This window comes from Ambystoma mexicanum, chromosome 13 (genome assembly GCF_040938575.1).
Source record: "Ambystoma mexicanum isolate Mex_15411 chromosome 13, UKY_AmexF1_1, whole genome shotgun sequence".
Taxonomy (NCBI): Eukaryota; Metazoa; Chordata; class Amphibia; order Caudata; family Ambystomatidae; genus Ambystoma; species Ambystoma mexicanum.
In genome coordinates, this window is record NC_090938.1 from 448,599,494 (window position 1) to 448,616,599 (window position 17,106).

The 17,106-nt window shown below is 44.4% G+C and overlaps 1 protein-coding gene across 2 annotated transcripts in view; it reads right to left on the bottom strand.

Annotated features, from left to right (window-relative positions):
- SMARCD2 (SWI/SNF related BAF chromatin remodeling complex subunit D2) overlaps nucleotides 1–17,106 on the bottom strand; it is a 1,053,332-nt gene that overhangs the window by 715,392 nt on the left and 320,834 nt on the right. For both annotated transcript variants that reach the window (XM_069634087.1, XM_069634085.1), the window contains exon 2: nucleotides 13,076–13,263. In XM_069634087.1, coding sequence (XP_069490188.1) covers nucleotides 13,076–13,263 — 188 coding nt within the window. The remainder of the gene's footprint in view (nucleotides 1–13,075; nucleotides 13,264–17,106) is intronic.

The following is a 17,106-nucleotide window of genomic DNA, read 5'->3' on the forward strand; positions in this document are numbered from 1 at the left end:
CCACAGGAATTCGTGCAAGAACTGAAACGTGCCTTTGCGCAGACCACCAGAAGGGTGCGCACAGACAGCAGAGAATTTGTCAATACATTTTTCCATGCCTTGCCCAAATACATAATGACCCAGCTCGTGAGAGATTTTCATGAGAAAAGATCTTTAGACTGGGTCATTGAACAGGCTACCCGGATCTATGAGGTGCAGAAGCCTATCGAAAATAAAAATAACGCGCCGAAAAACCCCAAAACCAACAGCACCCCTGCTGCTGCCAAGGTGGCAGAGGTAAAGGTCGCCCCCGTTTTAGATTTGGAGCTGGGGGGGCCTAAAAACCTGCCTGCACCAAATAATTCACAGCCCAGAAGGCCCTCGGGCCAGTCACAGACAGGGAGTCGAGGAGGTAGTCCCACAAATGGGGTCCCCCGCTCCCCTGACTATGTAAGTCCCCGCTACAAGGGAAACCGACCAATCCTGGGTTATGTGTGGACTCCTCCAGCCCAAGGGGGGGGATCCAGCCAAGCACCTGACCCGGGGAACTTCCCTCCTAACTTCCCCCAGGAGGGCAGAAATTCTCCAAATCCTGGGCAGAACTTTTTCCCCAGGTATCCAACCAATTTCCCGCCCCAAAATCATCCATCCTTCTTTCCCCAATTCCCTGAGCCCAGACAACCTAATTCGGGAGAGGGGAGGCCAAGGGTGGAGGGGTACCAAAATCTTCCCAACCAGGGGTACTACCAGAGAAGGGATAGCTACCCTTCCCGGGATCAGCCCAGGGGAGAAAATAGAGCCCCGTATCAGCCTGAGCGGGTTTCCCAGTTAGGGGGCCAGGTCCAAAATATGGCACGGGATCTGGGTCACATACTGAGGGCTCAACAGAACCCTCAGATGAGCATGCCACTGCAGAATGCCCCAAACTCTGGACCTGGTGCTCCAGAACAATGACGGGGGCAGCACCCCGATAACACACCGGTTCCCAGGGAGGAGGCACAAGGGGAAGGGGGGTGTAAAGCCTTGGAGGAAGCTTCCTTCCCAACTTGTAAATAGCCCCTGGAAAACCAGGAACCGGAAACAAAATCTCCTGCCCCTGAAAGCCTGCCTCCCAAGGAGCAGAGGGGGGGTAGGAGAAACAAAGGACCCAAACAGACCCACTTTGTGGAGGAGGTACAGGTCTTCCAATTTGAGGGAGAGGGATCCTCAGAAGATCCTGGGAAAAGGATCTTCTCCTTCAGAGATGGGGGAACTCCTCCCAAGGAAAAATGGGTCCCAAGGGATGTCAATTCAGACTGGGGAGATATGGAGACTGAGCTACCGCCACCCATCATCTCATCCCAGAACCCACAATACCGAAATCCCCTGGTTCAAACCCATCCTGGTGACTGCCTCCAAGAAGGGGGGGGGGGCGGCCCAGAACCAGAACGAGGGGAACCCACGATGGCTCTGATCTCCAGTTGCCAACTTTTTCTTTCAGATTCCCAAGGCTCTCCACAGAATTCTGCCCAAAACCAGAAAGTTAGCCCACCAGTTGTCCAAAAATGTGCATTATCTGTGCCCCCTTGAGGAGAAGGAGGGAAGATACTATGCCCCGGTACAAGTACAGGGGCAGGATACAATTTTGGCACTGGTGGACACTGGATCCCAAGCTACCCTTTTGTCCAAAAGGGCCTTTGAGGAACTAAATGCAGGAAGGGGGGAGAATTACCGAATTCCTCTCACCTCTCTTCCGGGACAACTGCAGAACTTTGACGGGAAGGAAATTCCCGTTGAGGGGACTGCAGACTTGGACATTAAAATTGGGCGACACAAGGTGAAACACCCGGTCATAGTAGTGACTCCAGAGGGCACCCCTTGTTTACTAGGGAATGACCTCCTGAGAAGGTTGTCACCCCTAATAGATTGCGTAAACAAGGTCCTCTGGACCCAGACTAGCCGACCAATAAAATTAAAACAGAGTGTCAACCATGTTAGTTTAAACGGCACCTGCCACATGGTTGAACAAAAATCTCACCAAGTAGAATTTCACTTCCAGAACAACCAAATTCCAGACGTGACAGTAATAGCAGTAGGACAACAGACTGGTGATGGGGGGTCCTCTCTATTTCTGAAAATCAACCTTCCTTCCAGTTTAAGGTGGTATTCCACACTGGAAGGAAACACCCTGAAATTCTTTACTAATCCACAATCAGAAACTCCCACTCCTATAGTCCAGAAAGATGTGAAATCAGCTTAGAGCCTGGCTGATATTCAGCAAATTGGAGAGCAGTTGTTCATCCCTGTTCAGTTAAATGATGGGAAGGACTCTGTTCTCCCTCGAGTGTGCGTGAACAACGGTAAGAGCTTCATCAGCGAAGCCATGTTCCGCCAACTCCCAAAAGATCCAGCCATTCCCACATTCAAACTGATAGACAAATGGGAAATGGACCTGGAAGCACCTAATTCCAAACATCTCCTGCCAAGCAGGTGTATGCGCAAAATCTCCATCGGCAACAAGAGCATAGTCCATAATTGTTGGGTCGTGCGAGACGTCACTGCCGCCTTTTACTTAGGCAGTGACATTCTCAATCGCTTTGCCATTAGTTTGGACCTAATAAACTTCAAAGCTTGGTCCCGATTAGCAGATAATCCCATGGGCTTTGATGATCCAGAAAAAGCATTTAGGTCAGCTCAATTGCTACCTTATACAGTTGAAATTCAGATCAAAGAGGAAGTCACCATCCCAGAAAGGACCCGACAATTCTCCCTGGAAGTGAAAGTTAAAAGAGGACAGAAATTGCAAAACCCTGATGCTTATATACATCTAAATGCTTATCTCCAACAGCAAGGGTTGGGGGTAAAGCCAACTCCATTAGTCAATATAGAACATGACACCATTCTAATAGAGGTGGATAACAGTGACTTAAAGAGTATTACTCTAGCCGCAGGCACCATTATTGGAATGGCGGTTGATGACCAACATTTTTCCATTGATTTAGGAAATGTACTGTTAGGACCAATCCCCAAGGACTGTTTTGACAGTGACAGTGAGGACAATACAACACCAGACAGGATTTTTACCCGGCATGGGGGGAACTTCCTGGTGTACACTTCCTGCCCCTATGGTAAGGAAGATGTGACTTGTGACTTCAGGAGGGATGAGGTGATTTTCCAGGTCCATGAGGGTTGCCTTTCCCACCTGAGGACTCCAGTCCAAATCAGCACTCTGACCAGGGACTTCTCCACCCAGCTGGAGGAGGCCGCTGAGATAGCCAAACCAGAGGTCTTTCCAGGCTTCAGGCAGATGGTGGAAGAGAGAGTCAACCTAGCTGATGCCTGTGTGACTCTGGAACAGAAGCAAAAGTTGAAACAAGTTTTCTTGGATTTCCAAGATCTCTTTGTGGTAGACTCATATGACTGTGGTCGCACCAACATCCACACCACCACAATTCCCACAGACCCTGGAATGACTCCAGTGTTTGTGAAGCAATATCGCTTGCCTCTCGCATCCATGGAGTCCCTTACTGAAATAATTAAGAACCTGGAGTCCCGGGGAATAATCCGTCCAGTTCACAGCACCTTCAATAACCCGGTGCTGGGAATATTGAAGCCAAACGGCCAGTGGAGACTCTGCGCCGACCTCAGGGAGCTCAACAAACGGGTCCATACTTCCCGATGGCCTCTGCCCTACATTGACCAAGGGCTGGCCCAGATTCAGGGGTCACAGGTATTCACAGCAATAGACCTGACCAATGGATACTGGACCGTGCCTGTCAGTACGGAGGACCAATACAAACTGGCTTTTACCTTTGGGGGCTAGCAGTACACATGGACCCGGACTCCCTTCGGATACCTCAACTCCGGCAATGAATTCAACATTTTCCTACATAAGGCCATGCCCAACCTGGGTGCGAGGGGTAACCTGGCTTATGTAGATGATGTCATCAAAAGTTCATCTGTGGAGGAACACATAGCCGAGATCCGTTATGTTCTGACCCAGTTGAGGGCCGCCGGAGCAAAACTTTCCTTTCAGAAAGCACAGTGGTGTAGAACCCGTGTTAATTTCTTGGGGCATGAGATTACTCCTCAGGGTCTCTGTCCCCAGGAAAAGAAAGTGGAAGCACTTCAGAAACTGAAAGACCACACAACTCTGCGGGAACTAAGGAGCCTCCTTGGACTGACTAATTACAGCAGAAAGTTCATTGAAGGCTACGCAGAGATCACTAGACCCCTGATTCATCTATTGAAGGGGGGGTCAAGTGGGAATGGGGTCCAGAACAATCCGAGGCGGTAAGGCAACTCAAAAGAAGCCTCTCACAAGCGCCTTGCCTAGCTTACCCTGTCAGAAACAAGGAGTTCTTCCTGGAGACAGGGTTCTCTAATACGTGCTTGACGGCAGTATTATACCAAAAGCATGACAAGGTCAATAAAGTAATCTCCTATGCGAGCAAAACTTTATCCTCTGTGGAGGAAAAATTCAACGATTGTGAGAAGGCACTCCTGGCAACGGTGTGGGCATTGAAGAATTACCGCCCGTTTATCCATGGGGAACACATCATAGTGGAGACTCCACACCAGCCTCTGCAATATCTCCAAAGTGACAGAATCCGGGCCGGAAATGTGAGTAATTCCCGAATTACTTCCTGGATTCTGTCAATGCAAGGCTTTCCTGTGGAGGTCAGATATGGCCAAAACAAGAAGAGTCCCCTCGCGCAAGGTCTGGCTGACTTGCATGATTGTGCCAGAGAAAACTGTCTCGAGGACGAAAGTCTAAAAATCAAGGACAACACGGAGGCATACCTTAATTCCCCACACAAAGTCTTTGAAGAAGACAAGTGTGAGGGAATGCCCACTGTCTATGTGGATGGATGCTCTTACCATGTTGACAACGACGAGGAGAAAGAACTGGTGGCTGGCGTAGGGAATGCATGGGTGAAGGAGTTCCCAGAACCCTCCGCTGGATACAAAATTGGTCCCCGAAGTAGTCAGGTGGCAGAATTGATGGCTGTGCATCAAGCCATCCTCACTGCTGTCCAACATCAACTCCACGAACTGGTCATAATCACAGATTCTGATTATGTACGGAACGGGTTCGTGGAGCACCTGGTTAATTGGAAAACCAGAGGCATGTTATGTGCTAACAACAAACCCTTGAAACATGGGAAGTTGATCCAAAACATTGATGATCTGGTCACCTCGAATGAGATGACCATCTATTGGAAAAAGATCAAGGGTCATTCCAAAGTAGAGGGACCAGACAAAACTGGAAATGACTTAGCTGATCAGCTGGCCAAAACCGGGGCCATCCAAGGGGATCTAATCGAAATAGAGTCCCTGTTGGGGGAAATCCAGGTCACTGCTATCACTAGGTCCCAGACAAATGCTCACAATGATCTTTCAACTGCCCAATGGAGCAAGGAGACCCCTGATGCTGATTTGATTACAGCTCAGAAGGGGGATCCAATTATTGGTAAGTTTTACCAACACCTTGAGGACCCTGAGAACTTTCCCCTGACGGATAGCGATTACATTGGGAAAGAGGACCTAAGAGTGTTGATGAAATGTCCAAAAATGTTCCGAATCCAAGACGGTTTGTTGGTAAGGAAATCCCAAGCTGTCCATGATCAGTGGGTGGTTCCTACCTCATTCCGAAGCCTGATGTTAAGTCACGCCCATGATGCGGCCACCGCCGGTCATAGGGGGTTTCACACAACACTGGAAATATTAAGAGAGGTTGCATACTGGCCACACATGGGCCAGGACCTCAACCAATATTTGAAGGGTTGTCTTGTGTGTGCACAATTTCAGTCAACATCCCTCATACACTGGGCACCTCTCCAAAAGAGGGGAATGACACTCCCATGGTCAGATTTGCAAATTGACTTTGTGGGCCCCGTGATTCGCTCTGCTAGGGGGAATAAGTACATGTTGACTGTGACATGCTTGTTTACCAAGTGGGTGGAATGTCTCCCAGCCCCAAACTGCAAGGCAGAAACGGCAGCTGCTTTGATGATTAACCACATCTTTTCCCGTTTTGGTCTACCTCAAAGGATTGAGTCAGACAGAGGTAGCCACTTCACAAGTGAAGTGATGACAAAGATGTGGGAGATACTGGGGGTCAAGAGAAAGCTACACATTGCTTACCGGCCAGCTTCTTCTGGAGCAGTGGAACGCTACAACCGGACAATTGTGAGCATCTTAAAAAAGTTTGTGGCAGATTCTGGGCCAAGTTGGGATATCCAATTACCTCTGGTCCTAATGGCCATCAGATCTACCCCTTCATCTGCAACCAAAATGTCACCATTTGAGTTGATGACTGGACGCAAGATGGTGCTTCCGCAGCATTTGCTCTACAGGACCCAAGAGCAGACACTAATAAATGCCTCCACAACTCATGAGTATGTGGAGAATTTAAGGAAACACCTTCAACATGCTTTTGCCTATGCTCAGCGGAATCTAGAAAGATCAGCTGAGAGTATGAAGACCCACTATGACCTGAAAACTTCCAGGAAGGAATATCAGGTGGGGGACCGGGTCTATTTATACAATTTCCAAAGGAACCAGGCCAAACAGCGAAAATGTTTGCCTACATGGAAGGGACCGTTTGAAATTATAGACAAAATCTCCCCTGTGGCCTACAAGATCCGCATCCCCAAAGGCGGTTTGGCAGAGGGGGAAGACAAGTGGGTCCACATAAACCAGTTGAAGTGTTGCCATCCCAGGCACACTTTGCAGCAACTGGAGGAGTCCTCTGTAATCCCAGAGGGTACCGCTCCAGAGTAATTCAATTCCAACCCTAAAATATCCTACATATAGCCTATCAAATTCTGTGTTTCTCAAGTTTGTGTGTTCCTGTCGCTTAATTTAAAAAAATGTGCATGTTCATATCTGTTGAGTTCTAAAATATATATGCCACCCCACTATATCAAGGGTGGGGGAGAAATGTCCATGAATAGGTATTGCCGCTTTTCCTTTGTCGTCCTAGGAGAAAGAAAACCTGGAGACTGGCCTAGGAGGACGATCCGGAGACCGGGAGCAGAGACCCAAGGGGCCCGGGGTACCGCCCAATATTCCCATCAGGACCGGCGAGGAGAACCGATCGATCAATACCGGATGGAGGAAAAGATGCTGACCTGTGCCATTTGCAGAATTGGAAGAAGATTATGCGGACATACCAGTGCGTGGGTCATCACCTTTTGTGCACCCAACTCCCCATCGACTCAAATTCAAAGTGCAGTCACGTGGGGGGGGCCTTGTTGGGTGTCCTGACCCACGTTTGAGCTATCATGCTGCAACATTTGGTGCTGTGGGCTTAGAAAATCCAAGATGGCCAAAAAGCCCACATGTGCGCCAAAATCCAGGAGAACCACGCAGTTTGTGCGCACACCAAAATGGTTACCTAACTTGCCACCCACCAGTGTAAAGAAAGATCTTTGTTAACAAAATCCACTGTTACTGATGTCAAAAAGTTGCTGAAATCGTGGCTCATCGGACCACTTTAAAGATTCAACCCTTTTGTGGGGTTCCACATAACCATTTTACTGTAAGGAGCCCCATCAAAACAATGTTAAGCAAGGATTATTTACTACCATGTAAGAACCATTACTGTTTGGAATGCATTAATCCAAGAAAGATCCCAAAAATGGATGCAGTACCAACAAAATCCTCAAGGCGGTGCTAGCGGTCTAAACTCTGACAGGAGAACTGAGTGCAGTTGCTGACAAAGGAATTTGACTCAGCTGACTTCAAAGGCTGCATTCTAATCAAAAATTAGCTACCTGCTGTTCCCAGAGGCCAGAAGCCTGGGAAACCCTCTCACCTCAAGAGATTCACACCACAGCCCAGGATATCACATGGTCATAATAACCAAATGCAAAGTGACCCCCTGGTCTGCTGACCTAAGCCTCCCAGAGACCACACAATAGGCTCTTGCACTTGAATAGAATATGTTGATTTGACTGTTTCCTGTCAACAAATGCCTGCCTGCCAGCAGAGGCATGGTTTCTGACCCACCCAAGTCTTGGAGGCGGACTCCAACACTCTGAGAACTGAATTGAAAGCAAAATATATATTTTACAGAAACACTGATAACTCTTTGTAATCAAATGACTGGAATGTATAACTTTGAGATCCTTAATTTAAAAAATGTACCTTCGATTCAAGCCCAAACTCCAATTTGTGTGATGTTCTGGGGCAAAACCCCGCTATTTATTGACACCACATACTCTGTGTTTAAGCTAGAGATATGGGAATTTACTGGAGTAGGTATGGACAGCCTGTGTATATGTGTATAACTTTTAATGAAGAACCAAGGTTGCATAACCCACTAAAATCGAAAATATGTTGCCATTTTTTAATGCAAGCCTCCAGGAAGAGCAGAGTTTGATCAGAGTATACCTCATGTGATATGTGATGGGTGCATGTAATTTTAAACAAATGTGTATCTGTGCAAATATGTATTTGGGTCAAATATAGATTTGTGTGCAATTTGACAGGGGAGTATCCTTTCTGCAGACCATAAAACAGCATCACCATGACACACATTTCCTTCCCCCAATCAAAGCAGTGCGGAAAGCTTGACCAATGGGCAGTTGAGAGAGGGGCTGGCTAGTGATGCTGCACACACAACGACTTTCAAAAGACATAAAAAGAGCCACTGGAAGCTAGAGAGGACATTCAATTCCATTTGCTGCGGAGCATGCTGACCGACGACTTCACATCCAGAGATCCAGACTTCAAATCCATCAATCTCCAGAACCTGTAGCAGCACCCAGAAAGAAGAGCAGTATCCAGAATCCAGAGAGGCTAGACCAGCAGAGCAGAGCTGACTCAGATCACTGTGAAGTGCCGAGTCCAGAACCGGAGTCCAGTCCAAAAACTGACCAGATCCGTGGCGAGGCCTATTTCAAAAATATATTGTGAGTACCTAGCAGAACTGTGCAGAACCAATCTCTTAGTTAAAATAATCTAATCCAAACTATTTTAATCTAACCAGAACTGCCTCCTAACTGTCACCTGTCATTTGTAAAGCTGCACCACTGTCATTTGTCAATTCTGCAGCTGCAAAGCTGTAACCCGTCGCTTTGAACTTTTAAAATTTTAAATCCGAAAAACAACCTTCACAAAATCGTTCATAACTCCGTAACCGCTTAGAATTGTACCTTTCCAACAAGCCTAGAACCGACTTCCTACTCCTTATACTTTCTCCGCAATCACGATTCACGCATTTGCGAATTTTGCCGCGATTTGCGATTTGGCCCGATTTCTTTACTTGTAAAAAGATAGCTGCTTTTGCCTGAACAGATAAATTTCGTTTGTCTCTTAAGAACCATCCCTGAATCATTGCTAGAGTGAGCCTGAACTAATATTAACTAGATACCACTCACCCTGAACCTCCTGAAGGGAATTAAAAGCATTTTCAGCATATTTCTCACTGCATTGTCACCATATTCAAAGCATTTTGCCTTTGTTTCAAAACTCCTATCTGTTGTATAAGCTGCTGGGGGGGAATTGAACTGAATTCTATTTGATTGCATTCCTAAGAACTGTGTGCTCGCATCTTCATCTGCTTACATTGCATAAAGGAGGGGGGGGGGTGAATTGTCCAAGAAAGTGATTACATTGTCTTTTGCTGAAATCCTATCAAGTTATTTTCTGTACTGCATTTTCATTCCACATTGCATCTATTTGAAACCATAAAAGTATTGTTGCTATCTTATCCACCCTATACCCACTCATCATTGATTATAAAGAAGTGTGCTAGTGCCAGACTATCCATTATTGATTACTGCTCAGATTAAGTGTGATATTCAATTGTTAATTCATTATAAAAGTGTGATATATATATATATATATATATTGTTTAAATTCTCAAATAAACCTTTTAAACTTGCAAAACAGAACTACTTCTTGGCTCAGTGGGGTCAGGGGGATTCCAAGAGAGGGATGTTATATAGGGGTAGTCATCCAGAACTCATGAACTGGACATAAAGATATATCAATAAGGGTTTCCGTTCAGTATCCCAGACTAGGCATTGACTTAGCTGTAGTGTTGAATTGAATCCTCTTACAGACCTGGAAGTCACACTAGAGCTATATAAAAAAAAAGAATTCTGAAACCACTAGCTTTGCTTGTAAGGATCGTTGGGAATTAGATATTTCCATTGACCACTTATGCACAATTATCAAATCTGGCTCCAATTTGGGGGCTCCAGGTTCAAATGATCTGTGTAACCTGGTGTTGAAATGGATCCCCGAAGAGTTGGCTTCGATGCTGCACATTCGATTCCAAAGCATCCTAAAAACTAAAATCTTGCCATCATCATGGAATTCTTCCACAATTGTGCCAATTTTTAAGAAACTGAGTCGTTTGGACCCCTTGAGTTACCCTCTGATCGCTTTATTGGACGTAGAGAGCAAAATAATGTTTTGCTAAATGCGTCTTAAAAAGTATTGAGGACTGGATATCTACTAGTGGAAGATTGTCAATGTTTCAGACAGGTTTTAGGAAGGCAACCGGAACAGATGCCAGTGGTCTGCTCATACAATCTTTAATAGATCAGGCTAGTGTTGAGGGGAGGGACCCCTACATGTGGCAAGTGTTGACTTGAGCCTTGCTTTTGAAATGGTGGACAGAGCAGGTCCGTGGTCAAAACCTTTGAGGTGGGGTCCCCCCAAACATCTTTTAGATATTCTGATCAACCTACACAGTGACACTATGGTTAAGGTGAGGCTAAGCTCTATGGGAGAGGTGACTAATCCTATAAAAACAGACCGTGGTTGATGTAGGGATGCGTATTGGCCCCCTGCCTTTTTAATCTATGCCTCACAGACCTGGGTGAGTCCCTGGAGGAAGCGTCATTTTCTCCACCGAGGATAATGGGTGAGTGTTGCTTTTGGGTGACATACGCAGAAGAACTGTTGCTGCTGGATAAGACACCAATAGGCCTACAGAGACTTCTGAACCGTTTCTAAGACTATGTAAACACAAACAGCCTGTTGGTAAATCCGAATAAATCCAGTATCCTGTGTTACAATGGTAGGAAACACAAACCTGTGCACTTTAAATGGCTAATAGGGTCAACTAGAATATCTGGTCTGGCAACTGTGAAATATCTAAGATTCACGCTTACCAGGACTTTGTAGCACGGCATTAGGAAAAAGACAGTGTGGGCTAAAGGAAAACAGTATCCTGGTCAAACGTACAATATTAGGAAAAAATATTGTTCCTTCACCTTGCAGCCATTGATACAGTTTTTTACTTGTAAGGTCGTCCCTGCGTTATTGTACAGATTGGATGTTTCTGGAGAACATGAAAAGATTGAGCTGAGTCAATTGGAGGGTCTGATTTGGAGGAAAGCTTAGTTCCTACCAACTTGTGTCCCTATAACCATGATCTGTTTTTAACTGTGTTCAAATTCATTGGTTTGCTTTGTGCAATTGAAGATCCTGCTTTTGTACCAAAAATTGCTTGCAAGCAAACCAAACACGTATGCTTTGATAGGGAGACAGATGGAGAGCTTGCAAGAGCAGCCTTGCCGGAAAATATTGGACACATTTGAGATTACCCTTGAAGACTTGTTGATAAACCCAGTTCAGGTGAAACAAGAAATCTGGGATCAAGACTGGATTCTGATTTGTGAAGAGATGTGTAAATACAAGTCATACAAAGACATATGTCTTGAATAAAAAAAAAAGGGGGGGATCTCTGTTGAACTATCTGAGGCAATGCCATGATAGCCGATTCAGAGAAACCTTCCTGAGAGACTGATTCAACTTGATATTAACGGGGATGTTTTATCCAGGGCAGCGGGAAAGTGCAACCTGTCATTTCTGTCAATCCTCTCTTGAAACCTTAAAGTGTCTGATGATTACTTCCCATCGCTGCAAAACATTAGGGAAGAATGTTTTCGTTTATTTGTATACAAATCAACGTTTTTAAATGGTGAAAACTGTTGGTATTATATTTTACGCGGTAGACCTTCCTCTGTATTAATTAGTTGTGCAATTTGTGAAAAAAATGTATTTAACTTGATAATTTGCTCAAAATATGTTTTAAGAATGAAGTTAGTGATGAAATGGTGTACTGGGATTTTTACTTAATGGATCTATGTTGTATGTTTATAATGTGCTGAACGTATTATATAATTAATGTGATTAAGTATCCCATTGCATCATTGCAGATAATAAAAACATGGGCACCTAAGATTTATTTAAAAGGGCACTGTAGTAGGACACTTCGCTTTTACTGAGGGAGATGTTTTCAATTGTTTGATGAACTTATTTGTAAATTGTAACTATGATGGAACGCTTTTACTTTAATTGCAATAGAATCATTCCAAACAATCATAAATTAAATTGTGTTTTAAAATAACGGTGTAAATTATTACTTCATTTTTACTAAAATTATTGTAAACATAGTTATTTCATATTAAATGTTCCATTTGTTTTTGTCTGCATTATTTTTTTGTCTGCATTATTTTTACTGAATGCTAGTATCAATCAAAAAAAACCATTGGAAAACAAAAAAGATGAGTTTGTCAAATGCCAAGAGCAGCCTTTAAAGCCCCAATAAATGTCAGACAATGATCAAAGGACAGCAATTATTTTCACACCATTACAAATGAAAACAATACAAGTACTTACAGAAAACAGGCAAACAAAACAAGCAAAGCAAAATAAACGCAGCACTGTTAAGAGTGGAAGTTCTAGGACTCTCAATTAAATTGTCAGCATAAGAAATCAATTGCCAATAAGTCACCCCCACATTTCAGAAAACCAAAATGCCATATCCCAATACCCATACCAGTAGCGTGAGCGACACTTATGAGCCAAAATCTAAAAGGGGTTCTGAAAAGAAGACCTGCCCAAGAATATTTTTTCAAAGAACAATATGGTTCAAATGTTGCTCTTTGTGAAGAAAACATCTGAAGTTGTGGAATTCTCATCCCTAATATAAGTGAAGCCTGACACCTAGATATCATTTCTACATGTAGCTCACTAATGCTAAATGAACATTTTAGGTTCACATTTCTTGTACTCATTCTTACAGTATATCATTCTTTTTGCAGCAACATTGCATTTTGTGGAAACTGTAAATATTGCAAGTCCTTACCCGCGTCGTTGCCCCGGTAAAGGCTGTTGTCCTTGTTGTGGTATCATAAGTCGCTTTCTGAAAGGATCCATCATCATCTGTGGTATGCCGGGTCTCATAGGAGAACCACCTCCGTATGCAGATCCTGGGGGCGGCCCCGCTTGCAATCCTGCCATTGGCATGCGACTTCCTGGAGGCATGCCGAGACGCTACAGAGCATAACAGAGAAACAGAAAATTAGGATCTTATGCAATGAAAATGTTGTCATTGCAACACATATCTGACAGTTTCAAGATAAGTGCACTTGGCTAAATTACAATCCCCAATCGGCACTTCAAACCTAAATCCATGCATGCATACTCCTTACATGCAATGCACCCAGGGTCTGGCACATGAAGGTGCAAAGCCATGGTGTATTAAAGCAAACATCTCTAATTCTTGCAAAAAAAGGGCAAACAACGTTCATCTAACAAATGTCCTAGAGATGCTGCAGTATTGAAGACGAAAACACTACTGATCCTAATACACAAGAATTCGAACGCACTACTAAGAAAGCACAAAGTTCACGCACTCAGCTTCTTCCAGTGTGCTTTTGGGAGTGCGGTGGAGCTGTAAAGTGATCAACTTTAAGAAACAAGCGTTAATTTAAGGCGTTAAGCCATGGGCCAGCAAGAGACAAAAAGAGTAACCCAGTGTGTATAAAATCGTAATCTTCTGGGGGCTTGCCATGAGGTTTGGCCCATGCAATATTTGTTTACTGGACCTTTTTTACAAGTACATGCTATTATGGGTAGGTTCAGCATCCTGTTACAGCATGTGGTACACCTGGGAAATGATGCATGCGGTAAATACAGCAGGGTGCAATAATTGTACTCGCTACTAGCCGTTGGCTAGTGATAATTGGCTCAGGGCGAGTAAGGGATGATGTGCTGTGTGTACGTGCATAATTGTGGCTGCAAGAAACTTTTTATGGCTGGCTAGCAGCTTACAACCTGATTTTTCTCCCTGAAATACAGCACGATTACAATTAGGCAGGGTGAATTCCCACAGTAATTCCTCATAATTTTACATCCACCCAAAATGATTTTTGGCGCTAAACTATTGGGTTGCTCCCCCTTCACTTTGATGAATAAATGTGGCGACCAATTTAAAAAGGCATCAGGATGTGTGTAATGAGATGCAAACACAATGATGTTAGTTTCCGCTTTGGTGCAAACTGCACAAATCCAGGGGCTTTTGTATGCATTTATTTCTATGCGCCTCTCGTATTGACAAGTGGGTGTCACATCAAAAAGAAGCTAACACGATGCGCAAAAGCGGAATTAATTACTTATTACGAATGAGTTTTCATTTTACAACATTTCAATGGAACCCCCTACTATTACCTATTGTTTGATACCTGTACTGACTTTTGGATGTTAACAAAGTCTTCCTGCTTTATTTCCCTTGCTCCACTCACTTATTTTCAGTGCAAACGTGAGCCCATTAGATCAACCACTGCAGGGGGACTGTGTCCCTGAGCAAAATTGATGTATTGTTTTACTGTTGCACATAACACCTTACAGTGAAGTGCTGCAGAGATACTTTGTATCCCTTTTCCTTTTTTTTTCTTGTAACATTTTTGTTAAATTTTAGATGTGCCTAGGGTGGGCTGTCGGCAATGAACACAGTTCTTTCAGTGCACCCCTTTGTATGTTTGTTTTTTACTGTATGATGCTCTTTTGAGTACCAAATACTCAAAATGGCTTTCATGTGGTTTTGCCTTTCCCTTTGGCTATCTTGCTTTGTGGCCTTTTTCCTACCATCTCGAGTTCCAGAAACACAATATATGGCATACACTTTTGCAGGATCCAGCTTGGATCCGGGAAAAGTGAGGGTGTGTGTGAACTGGCAGGAAATGCGGTTTGGAACTTTCTGGTACCAATCCACACTTGCAGCCAAGGTATGACTTTTGTCGGGCAGCGGTGGGGTGTGTGCCTTTCCCTCAGCCTTTACAAGTTGGAATGGTTTAGGACCTTACCATTGGTGGGCTGGGGAAGTCCCCAGCCCGAAGCCCGAATTCGGGATATGAAGAGGAGTCCTGGCACTATTCCAAAGATCAACCACTGGAGCCAAGACCCTGAAGAAGGGGAGCCTGTGCTGTAAATCCAGGAAAGTGCCTCAAAGGACGACCAGCATTGTCAAAGCCAGTTCCTCGTGAAGTCCTTCCTACCATTCTCTAATCCTAGAAGATTACTGTCGGGTCTTCAACCCATACTCCAGTAGAACCAATTATTCCAGACACCTGCAGAAGCAGTCGGAAGTGCCCTGGGCCCATCCTGTGGGCTATCCAGTCTCTGCAAAGACCTCTATGCTGCACCAGTCACCATCTTTAACTAGAACTCAGGACCACTGTCGACTGGTGGCTGAAGACCATCTCTCCCGCTGCTCTCCAGAATGAAGAGGAGCCTCCCTGGAGCTGAGTCGTCCTTGCTGCCACAAATCCTGTCTGTTGCCTCCTGATCGGGTTAAACTCCACTGCTTCCAGTCTCTCCGGTGTCCAGGGTCTCCTCTCACCATAGGAATTGTTGTGGCTGCTATTCTCAAGTGCCTGGGTCATCCTACCACAAAGTGGAGTAAACATCTAACCCGAATTAACTGGTTGCTGAATACAGCCACTACATCCGCATACCCAGTGATCACCACCGACCGGACCAACGTCAGAAGTACGTTGCTCAGAAAATCAGAGTAAAGGGTAGAAGCTTGCATGCCTGCTTTTGCGCCCCGCTGCTGTAGGAATTGTATAGCCACAAGGTCCACTCTCTAACTCTCTCTTGCCTGGTTGTGATTGGTGGAGTTATGACCAAGGATCCCCCAGGGTAGCCCCTAGTATCGCGGGAATGTTGCCCTAAAAGCTATTAATTACCTTCTAAACTCCAAAGGTGCTTTTATTCAACAACTATACCGAAACGGTTGGCATTGCCAAATTCTAGGCGGTACGGGGGGTCGTGGGGGGGCATAAAAGACTTACTGCTTCCTACTCAGGTTCTTACTTGGAACTTTGACACTGTTGAGGCATTAAACCTACTTACCTGGTAGAGAAGAACTGCTGAAGCTATTAGGGCCATATAATTATAAGACAGTGTATGTGGTTACTGGTTTAAATACACTGTCACTTTACTACTTAGTTTTCCTTGTTTCATTAACTTGAACTTCTTTTACTATTTTTAATTCTGAAGCTTGGGTGATCCCACCTTGCAATTACCAACTGTGTAAATATTTCTCTTTATATAAAAGAGACATTTGTGGATATGTGTGTGTATGTCTGTTCGAAATGTTCAGCACACTTGCCAACATGCTACAAACCTGGAATTTGGCATGTGGGTATGTTCCATGGTGTAGACAATTTCAAAAGTATAAAACGTACATTTTTCTAAAAAATGTTTTAAGCGGTTTACGGGATTCATGCTTTTCTCATGGTCAGCTTTATGTGGCTTGCTCCAGAGTTGGAAAACAAAGACAATTTGTTCACACTAGCTCCTACAGGACATTTTTATTCACTAAATAAACTTCAAGCTAGGACTGAAGTAGAAATTCCTGTGCGAAGATAGTATGTGTATACAAGTGTGTTTTTAGTGATAGCTGCCTGACTTCTACTTTACCTTCTTAGAGTTAAAGAAAGAGCTAATACATTTGCATATTTGTGTACTCCTGTGTTGCCTATTTACTTATTGTGACATGGCATGTTTTAATGGGCATCCAGAGTAAAGCAAACATGATAAGAGTTATTACGTGGCAAGCAGCCCTACAGATAAGGGGTGTATCGGCCACATTTACTCCCTACAAATAAGCAAATACTCCCATAAAATAAAAATAGGGAGTAAAAATACTCCCAACAACAAATAGGAAACACACGTAGGACCTTGTGCTCCTGCTTTCACCCACACAGCTCCATGGATATGTTGGACCAGTAGTGCACATGGTACCACAGGAAGAAACTACTACTATTACTGCCTTATTAGAAGAACTAAACATGTATATTTTAGTGTATGAATAACTAGGTGCAAAAGAAG